The sequence below is a fragment of the Babylonia areolata genome, chromosome 17 (assembly GCF_041734735.1).
Source record: "Babylonia areolata isolate BAREFJ2019XMU chromosome 17, ASM4173473v1, whole genome shotgun sequence".
Taxonomy (NCBI): domain Eukaryota; kingdom Metazoa; phylum Mollusca; class Gastropoda; order Neogastropoda; family Buccinidae; genus Babylonia; species Babylonia areolata.
Window position 1 is genome coordinate 24642903 of NC_134892.1, and position 12124 is coordinate 24655026.

Genomic DNA, 12124 nt, shown 5'->3' on the forward strand with positions numbered 1-12124 from the left:
AGACTGTTGGAGACACATCACCACGGTATATGGACTGGGATTTCACCCCAACACACACAACCACACACACACACACACACACACACGCGCGCACACCCACACCCCCAACACACAAACACACACCCACAAACACACACGCATACACACACACACACACACACAGAGGAGAGTGCTACTGACCCTGTAGTGCGTATTTTAGCGCTAAGTCTGTTTACCATGACATGACTCCACCCCTCGCCTGGAAAGTCCTTTACGATCCTTCTTCCACCCCAGCCTTTCTCCTTGAAACAGTTTTCAATGATAACCTTATCACTTTCACTCAAAGGCATGGTTGATCCTTCCAAACTGAAACTTTGGACAGAGCTGATTTTGGATTACAGACGACAATAAAAAGATCAATAGACTTGACACCCAGACAGGCTATTTTTAGACTGACACTGATTGACAGATGCCAACACCTGGCATGAACATGATGAAGGTCGCATTGCACAGCTCTGATAATGGATTTTTTGACATGCTGTTTTGAATTTGACAATACTCGCATAATTTGCGTCCGAACTTTTAGATATTTATCAAACTTGTTGATCATACCCTAAGGTCCCTGTGAAAATTTTCAATGAATTCGGTTTCTCTATCACTGAGAAAATACTTGTCAAAAAACGGTTCACTTCTTTTGGGATACCCGATATATATATATATCACAGACTTCACCACACGTAATATTTTTTAACGAGATAATAAATTTATCCCAATGTATGCTAAATTTGACTGTTTTGCTTGTAAGCTGTATATATCACAGATTTCACCACGCATAATTTCTCTGAATGAGATGATAAAATTCTCCCGATGTAAGCTAAATTTGACTGTTTTGCTTGTAGAGCTGTATATATCACAGACTTCACCACGCATAATTTCTCTGAATGAGATGATAAAATTCTCCCGATGTAAGCTAAATTTGACTGTTTTGCTTGTAGAGCTGTATATATCACAGACTTCACCACACATAATTTCTCTTAATGATATTGCTTGATGATGTTCGTCCTTCGGATTCGAAGATGACCATGGCTTCAAGAATCAGATGGAAGATCGGTGGCGGCTGTGGGTCTGGAGGTGACTGATGAGGCCGCTCCGGGCCCTGAAGGCTCGCCCACATGTGGGACACAAGTGAGTGGGTGCTGTCGTGGCAGTGGATGCTGATCGGGCCTTGCGCACAGCACGCTTTTGCTTGTAAGTGTATGTATCACAAACGTCACCATGCATAATTTCCCTTAATGACATAACGAATTCAACGTCATTTCTCTTGCCGATATAATAAATATACCCCGATGTGTGCCAACTTTGAATTTTTTTTATTTATTGTAATCTGTACATGTCACATGCTTCACCACACATAATGTTTTTTTCCTTACAGAGATAATAAAATTCACCACACAATGTTTTTCTCACAGAGACAAGGAATTTAACTGTGCAGTCAGTTCTCTCTGCCTCAGCCGATACTCTCCCTTCCCGTCCCGCCACAATCCGTACATCCGGTATACTCCGTCGGAAAGCCAGACGAATCCGGACGACTGGGGTTCACCTCGCGGGAAGATGAGCCACGACTCTCCAGGAACGGGACGGCTGAAGCAGCGAGGATCACTCCACTTGAATGGTAGACGTACATACAGGAAGTCCGTCTTCTTCGGAACCCTGGAACGGAAGTCACGAGCATGTTACTTTCGTTTCTTTCTTCTTTTTTTCATAGTGGAAAAATCAAAATGCATTGGTTTTGTTAAACGGTATATTATTTCGGAACATGTCACAATACAACACAATTGTAGATGAACACGATAACACTGATGACAACCAATGCATTGGTTGTTATTTGCTTTCTTCTGTTTGCAATATCTCTTTCTTTTAAGAACTGAGCGTAAATATAGGTACACTAATGTATGTGTAGTACACCCCCCCCCCCCGCGCCCCCCCTTCCCCACAGACAACTGTTACTAAGACTGATCCACTGGTTTTCCACATAAAACTACGTATAGTATACTTACTGTGAGTGACTCAATGGCTTTCTGCATGAGATTTAGTTTAATGTACTCACTGTGACAAACCCATTTCCCCATAAATTTACGTGTAAATAATATACTTACTGTAATGACCTACTGGTTTTCCCCATAAAAAATATACGTTTAACATACCGCGACAGTGACCTGGTGTTTCCCATAAAATAACGTTTAACATACTGTGACTGACCCACTGTTTTTCCTCATCAAATAACGTTTAACATACTGTGACTGACCCACTCTTTTTCCTCATCAAATAACGTTTAACATACTGTGACTGACCCACTGTTTTTCCTCATCAAATAACGTTTAACATACTGTGACTGACCCACTGTTTTTCCTCATCAAATAACGTTTAACACACTGTGACTGACCCACTCTTTTTCCTCATCAAATAACGTTTAACATACTGTGACTGACCCACTCTTTTTCCTCATAAAATGACGTTTAACATACTGTGACTGACCCACTGTTTTTCCTCATAAAATAACGTTTAACACACTGTGAATGACCCACTGTTTTTCCTCATCAAATAACGTTTAACATACTGTGACTGACCCACTCTTTTTCATCATCAAATAACGTTTAACATACTGTGACTGACCCACTGTTTTTCCTCATAAAATAACGTTTAACACATTGTGACTGACCCACTGTTTTTCCTCATAAAATAACGTTTAACATACTGTGACTGATCCACTTTTTCCTCATAAAATAACGTTTAACATACTGTGACTGACCCACTGTTTTTCCTCATCAAATAACGTTTAACATACTGTGACTGACCCACTGTTTTTCATCATCAAATAACGTTTAACATACTGTGACTGACCCACTGTTTTTCCTCATCAAATAACGTTTAACATACTGTGACTGACCCACTGTTTTTCCCATAAAATAACGTTTAACATACTGTGACTGATCCACTTTTTCCTCATAAAATAACGTTTAACATACTGTGACTGACCCACTCTTTTTCCTCATAAAATGACGTTTAACATACTGTGACTGACCCACTGTTTTTCCTCATAAAATAACGTTTAACACACTGTGAATGACCCACTGTTTTTCCTCATCAAATAACGTTTAACATACTGTGACTGACCCACTCTTTTTCCTCATAAAATAACGTTTAACATACTGTGACTGACCCACTGTTTTTCCTCATCAAATAACGTTTAACATACTGTGACTGACCCACTGTTTTTCCCATAAAATAACGTTTAACACACTGTGACTGACCCACGGTTTTTCATCATCAAATAACGTTTAACATACTGTGACTGATCCACTGTTTTTCCTCATAAAATAACGTTTAACATACTGTGACTGATCCACTGTTTTTCTCATAAAATAACGTTTAACATACTGTGACTGATCCACTGTTTTTCCTCATCAAATAACGTTTAACATACTGTGACTGACCCACTGTTTTTCCCATAAAATAACGTTTAACATACTGTGACTGATCCACTGTTTTTCCTCATCAAATAACGTTTAACATACTGTGACTGACCCACTGTTTTTCCTCATCAAATAACGTTTAACATACTGTGACTGACCCACTGTTTTTCCTCATCAAATAACGTTTAACATACTGTGACTGATCCACTGTTTTTCCCATAAAATAACGTTTAACATACTGTGAATGACCCACTGTTTTTCCTCATAAAATAACGTTTAACATACTGTGACTGACCCACTGTTTTTCTCATAAAATTACGTTTAACATACTGTGACTGATCCACTGTTTTTCCTCATCAAATTACGTTCAATATCTTGTGACTGACTCACTGTTTTTCTCCATAAAATTTCGTTTAATAACAAACTGTGAATGACTCTCTGCTTTTCCCCATAAAATGAAATTTAACAAAATGACTGAACCACTGGTTTTCCCCATAAAATGACGTTTAACAAACTGTGAATGACTCAATGGACTTCCCCATAAAATGACGTTTAACAAACTGTGAATGATCCAATGGACTTCCCCATAAAATGACGTTTAACAAACTGTGAATGACTCAATGGACTTCCCCATAAAATGACGTTTAACAAACTGTGAATGACTCAATAGACTTCCCCATAAAATGACGTTTAACAAACTGTGAATGACTCAATGGACTTCCCCATAAAAATTAATGACGTTTAACAAACTGTGAATGACTCAATAGACTTCCCCATAAAATGACGTTTAACAAACTGTGAATGGCTCAATAGACTTCCCCATAAAATGACGTTTAACAAACTGTGAATGACCCAATAGACTTCCCCATAAAATGACGTTTAACAAACTGTGAATGACTCAATAGACTTCCCCATAAAATGACGTTTAACAAACTGTGAATGACTCATGGACTTCCCCATAAAATGACGTTTAACAAACTGTGAATGACTCAATAGACTTCCCCATAAAATGACGTTTAACAAACTGTGAATGACTCAATGGACTTCCCCATAAAATGACGTTTAACAAACTGTGAATGACTCAATGGACTTCCCCATAAAATGACGTTTAACAAACTGTGAATGACTCATGGACTTCCCCATAAAATGACGTTGAAGGGACTCACTGTGGTCTACTGCCCGGGGGACAGGTGCCGACGATGCAGAACATGACCCCTGGGGATTTCTGTGGACGTGAGGACGTGGTCTGACGTTTCTTCCCGTCACGTCCTGCTTCCTCCAGCACTGAAATAAAAAACAAAACTTTTTTTGGGGGGGAGGGAGCAGGTGGGATGGTGGTGGTGGTGGTGGTGGAGGGGTTAGAGCGGTCATAACTTTTGATTTTGTCCGCCAGTGAAACCTTATCTTAACCGACTGTGCACCTTTGACTGCAACTGACTGGTACCTGTCTGGGGGAAAATCACCAAACCAACTGCCTCTGATACCAGCGGCTTCCATCTTAAGTAAAAGACCCCTGTGCCACACGCGATTAAAAGCTATAGATATATCAACAAATAGAGACTGAACAGAAATACTTTCATCGTAATTATTGTCTAAGTTATCTAAGACAATAAGAGATAGGCGAATCGTTGAATCACTCTGGATAGATCCTGGCTGCGCTTTGTGTGTCCGCATCCGTCACCTGCTGTAGTACTCATAAGTATTTCGTTCCAGTTTTTGAACATTCAGTTTTCACAGACTTTGGTATGATCTAGCTTATCCCAATTTAAAATGGTTCTTTGGAAAGTACCATGCTTGTATGCGAAAGGTTTTCATATAACACGTGTAACACTGATGAAGTTTCTGGTAAGAAAGTGATAGTTTTTAACTTCCAGGAAGAAGGCCAGCCCTTTTCGAACTAAAACAGTCAACATGTACACAAATGTTGAAGTTGTGTAGCTTGTGAATTGAGCGAGTTACCACCCTCTACTATATGTTAATCATTTGTTCTCATGGCCTCATTGTTCGTTAACTCACTCAGTACGGCCAGTCCTCTCTTCTCCTCTACACAGACCCCTCGGATGTCCAGTGGGTGTCTCAATGACCCAACCTTTAGCTTCCAGACGTCAGAATTGTGGTATTGTTTGTCAACATTCACTTCTTCAGTATAAGAGCCTTCCGCTTGCAATATTTTGATGGTGGTAATTGGGGTGAAAAGCTGTTAACGTCGTCTCTTTCGACGTTCTTATGACATGTACAAAGCAAGATATCGGGTTGAGCTGTGCACACAGAAGCTGTGTAGAGTGATCTCTGACCTTCCTCTATGTTGTAGTCGGATAGTTGGCTTCCATTCTGCAGCTCTCTGCCGTTGAAGACAAGGCGTTGATGGTGATGGGGGATACCTGGAACACACACCACTCACCTGTACACTGCAGTCATCACACATCAACACCTTACACTGAGACTCATGACTTTCCCATACTGACGTTAACTCCTGTGCTATCACAACAGTACACGATCACACATGACCCTGCGGTCATTCTGAACTGAGACTGCAGTTCATTTCATCACCGTCCTGCATTTCTCCAGCACTGTACAACTTGGTCGGCAGGACACTGTGACTGGTTATAACTCAACTTGATTTGTCGCCAGTCATCTAACCACTGTGCACCTTTGATGTCAACTGACTGTACCTGTCGGAAAATCCCCACCAACTGCATCATACTCAGCGCTTCACTGCAGTAAATACCCCTGTACACGCATTAAGCATCAAATAAACAATGTACACGCAGTCAATCACTTCACCTGTATATGCAAGTCATCTAGACACTGAATGCGATCGTGAATCACTCATGTACACTGGTTGCGTTATCCCATCCGTACACTGCAGTAGTACTCAAAGATTTACGATTCAGTTTCGAACATTCATTTCACAGACTTGGTATGATCAGCATCCATTGTAAAATGGTCTAAATCACCAGCTGTATGCAGTCTATATAAACACTGTAACACTGATAAGTTCTGTAAGCAATGATGTAACTTCAGGAAAACAACACTTTCGCTAAAACAGTCATCATTACACACATGTTAATGCTTGTAATTACAGACATGTTACATGCAGTCATCCATCTAACTCACTAGTACACGCAGTCTCTCTTCCTACACACCCTGGATGTCATGGGTGTCCAATGACCCAACCTGTACCCTGACGTCCAAATCTTGTAATTGTTTCAACATCACTTACTCTGCAGTATCAAGCCATCACTGCAAGTTTGATGACATCTGTAAAACTGCAGTTAATCGTCTCATTCACGTTCATGCAGTCACAAAGCAAGATCACTGTACACTGTAGATCGATCTCACACCTGTCATGTGCAGTCGATATTGCTCCCATTCATGCAGTCCATCCGACACAAGCGTTATGTGATGATCTGCAGTCATCACCACCCTGTACACTGCAGTCATCACACACACCTGTACACTGCAGTCATCACACATCACTGTACACTGCAGTCATCACACATCACTGTACACTGCAGTCATCACACATCACTGTACAATGTATACAGTCATCACACATCACTGTACACTGCAGTCATCACACATCACTGTACACTGCAGTCATCACACATCACTGTACACTGCAGTCATCACACATCACTGTACACTGTATACAGTCATCACACACACACCTGTACACTGCAGTCATCACACATCACTGTACACTGCAGTCATCACACATCACTGTACACTGCAGTCATCACACATCACTGTACACTGTATACAGTCATCACACATCACTGTACACTGCAGTCATCACACATCACTGTACACTGCAGTCATCACTCACACCTGTACACTGCAGTCATCACACATCACTGTACACTGCAGTCATCACTCACACCTGTACACTGCAGTCATCACACATCACTGTACACTGCAGTCATCACACATCACTGTACACTGCAGTCATCACACATCACTGTACATCACACATCACTGTACATCACACATCACTGTACACTGCAGTCATCACACATCACTGTACACTGCAGTCATCACACATCACTGTACACTGCAGTCATCACTGTACACTGCAGTCATCACTGTACACTGCAGTCATCACTGTACACTGCAGTCATCACACACACCTGTACACTGCAGTCATCACTGTACACTGCAGTCATCACACATCACTGTACACTGCAGTCATCACACATCACTGTACACTGCAGTCATCACTCACACCTGTACACTGCAGTCATCACACATCACTGTACACTGCAGTCATCACACATCACTGTACACTGCAGTCATCACACACATCACTGTACACTGCAGTCATCACACATCACTGTACACTGCAGTCATCACACATCACTGTACACTGCAGTCATCACACACACCTGTACACTGCAGTCATCACTCACACCTGTACACTGCAGTCATCACTGTACACTGCAGTCATCACACATCACTGTACACTGCAGTCATCACACATCACTGTACACTGCAGTCATCACACACACCTGTACACTGCAGTCATCACTCACACCTGTACACTGCAGTCATCACACACCTGTACACTGCAGTCATCACTCACACCTGTACACTGCAGTCATCACACATCACTGTACACTGCAGTCATCACACATCACTGTACACTGCAGTCATCACACATCACTGTACACTGCAGTCATCACACATCACTGTACACTGTATACAGTCTTCACATTGCCTGTCTTTCTCGACCTCCCACACATATAAAATGGGTTCAATGAGTTTGAAAACAACAACAACAACATCAACAACAAAACAAACTGAGTCACATGAGAACAGACACACACACACACACACACACACACACACACACACACACTTCTCAAAGTTTTATAAAGAAACTGCACCAACTGACGCCTGGCACAGCTGGCAGACGAACACGGTGAAGTTGTGGTCGTTCCATGAGGAACTACACGTCTTGATGGTCATTAAAAACATCCAGCGTTAAACAACTTTACGTTCTTACGGTGAAACACACCCAGGTACGTATCACCCCTTCATAGCGCAGCGTAACACAGACTTCCCCTGGTGATTATGTCATGATACACAAGGATTTGAACCACCGGCAGCCTGTGGCCCCAAACTCACCCAACCTGTCCTGGATCTTGGCCTTGACATCGTCAGTGGTGTCTGAGGGATTCACCTCAATGGTGATCGCCTGGCCTGTAAGGGTCTTCACGCACACATGCATTTTCCTCTCTCTTTTTCGTCGTCTGAAAACCAAAGGCAACTGTCAGGTTTGGCTACCCCCGAAAACGGAGAATGGCTGCCTACATGGCGGGGTAAAAACGGCCATACACGTAAAAGCCCACCCGTGTACATACGAGTGAAGGTGGGGGCTGCAGCCCACGAATGAAGTCAGGCTTGACTGAGCAAGGTGGGGTGGATTTTCCGTGTTGGGATCTGAGTCATGTTGGTACATTCCCTGTCACCACCTCTCTCTGACAACTGACTGTGTTGAATAAATAATATCTCACTGATCGTCGTGCACACTAATATCACTGAGATTCTGTTAACTTTACATTTTCTATCGCCTGCTTATTTCTCAGTCTCCTGTCGACATAATGACCCATGCTCATACTGTGTGTGCACAAACACAAAAAAATCAATGGCCTTCATAGAAAGGTCTACACTGTCTCACATTTTCAAGCAAATTTTGTCACACACGCATTTTGTACACGATCCTACTCAGGGTGGTCTTAAAAACAAAGTGTCAAATTTTTACGGATACACGGAAGAAAAGGGGTAAATATTCATATTCGCCATTTGGTTAAAATAATAAAATAAAATAAAATAAAAATCAACATAGGCCAGAACAAGACAGCATGGCAGTTAGAAAATATCACCAATCAGTTTCCATACATCTCACATCAGGGGAACATCTGTATTTTAGCATTGTTGATTTCTGGACTTGTTCCACCTTGAACCTATTTCAATGGCATTGAAGTACTACAATTAAAACGCTACAACTACTGAACCACAGTACACACACTTAAAAACAACGGTATAATCGCATAAGGACTGGATACATATGAAATCAATGGTGTGCCCCCCTCCCCGTCCTCTCCACATGGGTGAGAACCAACAAAGAACAGTCATCAGAACAGCCACACTATCACAGCCTGAGCAATGACAAAAACTGCTGTAAAAAGAATTTTCAGTAATTTTGCAGCTAATTAAGAAAACTGATTAGAACTAAAAAAAAACCCAAAACAAACCCAAACCCCAACAAAACAAACCAACCAAAACCCAACAAAAAGACCCAACGATAATCCGGCTACAAGCTAATATGATACAACTTTACAAGCATGACATGTTAATAAAACTGAGCAAAACAACAACAACAAAAACAACACACACAAAAAAAACAACCACAACCACACAAACAACAGCAACAGCAACAAAACACACACACATACACCCCCCCTCCCCACCCCCCATTAAAACGGGCACATGAGCACGTGGCCGGTATAAAAGTTATTCAGACATTGTCTTCAGTGGTTCACTCGAAAATCTTTGCACGACACACGTGTTTTACAGAAACAATGCAATTTATGACGATCGAATTCGAAACAAAATCATCATTTTGATAGTAAGTCTGGTGTAAATCATCCCGTTCAACGTTTCTGACATGAGTGAAAAACGGCGTACCTGAAAATAAAGCCACAAAACTCAGAGCAAAGACTGAACTACACACCAACACCATCTCGACACGCTTACCCCCAGCTGAAAGAATGACAGGTTTGTCACACACACCGGCTGTTCCGACCACATGTGGAGTCGAGCTTCCTGTGTTGATAAAATTGCAGTCTGGGTAAACTACCTCTACATAATTTTTACCTTCTCTCACTTTATTACATCTAAAATAATGTATTTAGTTATTTGTGACTGCCTCCGAGTAAATCAAGGTAAGTGGCACTGCGCGACAGGCAAAACAAGTGATTAAAAAAATAAATAAATAAATAAAGGAAAATAATCATTAGCCTCGTGCCTTGTGATCGAGACAGCCAGTTTAATAACAACAACAGCAACACTGCGAATGTATTATTATGATTTCACCCCTTTCATTGAAAAAGGGAAGAAGAAGAAAAAGACGAAGAAAGAAATAGAAGCAGAAAAAAAAAAAAAATTCTGGAGGCAACCCAGAGAAGTTAAAGGGAAATAATTTCATAAATAATATGTCGAGTTGCTTGTCAGAGTTACTTCCCATAGAGTTCAGTGTTATCCCTCACGAGGCGAATCATCGTCTTCTTATTGGTTTTCATCATCATTGTTGATGTTGTTGTTTCCCCTTCTTCTCCCTCTTCCAGTCATTCTTCTCGTTCTTGTCTTCCTGCATCAACTTTTTCTTCCCGCACTTTGTCTCGAAATTTTTTTATCTTTTGTACATAAAAAAATCAGTTCTTACAGGTTATTTATTTATTTATTTATTTTTTATATTATTTATTTATTTATTTATTTATTTATTTATTTATTTATTTATTTATTTATTTATTTATGTATTTATTTAGTCATTCATCTGTCTATCAATTTATTTATTTATTTATTTATTTCTACTTTCTTTCTTTCTTTCTTCGTCTGTCTATTTTCGTGTTTATTTACTGATTTTTTTTTCATTTACCTTATCTTTTCATTTGGTTTATTTCGTTTAAGATTTCTTCTAGTTCACCTATATATATATATATATATATATATATATATATATATATATATATATATATATATATATATCTGCTTGATACTCGTGCTTTCTTTTCATTTTCTTTGTTTCTTTTCTTTCTTTCTGTCTGTTTCTTCTTCTTGTCTTCCTCCTTCGTGGACTGTGACTCCCACGTTAACCTGTTCACACGTCTGTGACCGTTTTTACCCCCGCCTTGCAGGCAGCCATACTCCGTTTTCGGGAACAGGTGTGGGGGAGTGGTTCTGTCTGTTTGGACCCCGCAGTGTGTGTCAGGCAGTCACGGTGAGACCAGTGAGAGGGGAGGTTAGTCATCTCCCCCTCCCCCCCCCCCCACCCCCTTCCTTCTTACCCGTCTTGTCATCACTTTCTTCTTTTCTGACATGATGCAGTGCAGAGAAATAAAAGTAAAGAACAAACAAACGAATAAATGAGTATCAGTATCACTATCAGTATCGGTATCACTATCACTATCACTATCAGTATCGGTATCGGTATCGGTATCAGTATCAGTATCAGTATCAGTAGCTCAAGGAGGCGTCACTGCGTTCGGTCAAATCCATATTCGCTGCACCACATCTACCAAGCAGATGCCTGACCAGCAGCGTAACTCAACGCTTAGGCCTTGAGAAAAAAAGATAGATAAAATAAAATATAAAATAAAAATAAATAATAAAAATTAATGAAATAGAATAAAATAAATAAAGTAAAAATAACAAAATTAAAAAAGAAGAAGAATAAACGAATAAATAAATAGATAAATAGATAAACAAACAAACAAAGAAATAAACAAACCAACAAACAAACAGATAGATAAATATATAGATGAATAACTACATAAATAGATGAATAAATAAACAAATAAACAGAGAACAAACAAACAAACAAACAAGTAAATGAACGATGAAAATAACAGATGAATAAATAGAAAGAGGAAAAACTGATTCACATAGTG

At 40.2% G+C, this 12124-nt stretch overlaps 1 protein-coding gene across 1 annotated transcript; it reads right to left on the reverse strand.

The window, feature by feature from the left end:
- Nucleotides 1-994: 994 nt before the first annotated feature.
- LOC143291775 (uncharacterized) lies at nt 995-10210 on the reverse strand. Its single transcript, XM_076601924.1, has 5 exons — nt 10143-10210; nt 8580-8704; nt 5747-5833; nt 4619-4736; nt 995-1689 (listed from the first exon to the last, which is right to left on the reverse strand). The coding sequence occupies exons 2-5, from the start codon at nt 8680-8682 to the stop codon at nt 1443-1445; spliced, it is 555 nt and encodes a 184-aa protein (XP_076458039.1). The 5' UTR covers nt 8683-8704; nt 10143-10210; the 3' UTR covers nt 995-1442.
- Between the last annotated feature and the right edge of the window lie 1914 nt (nt 10211-12124).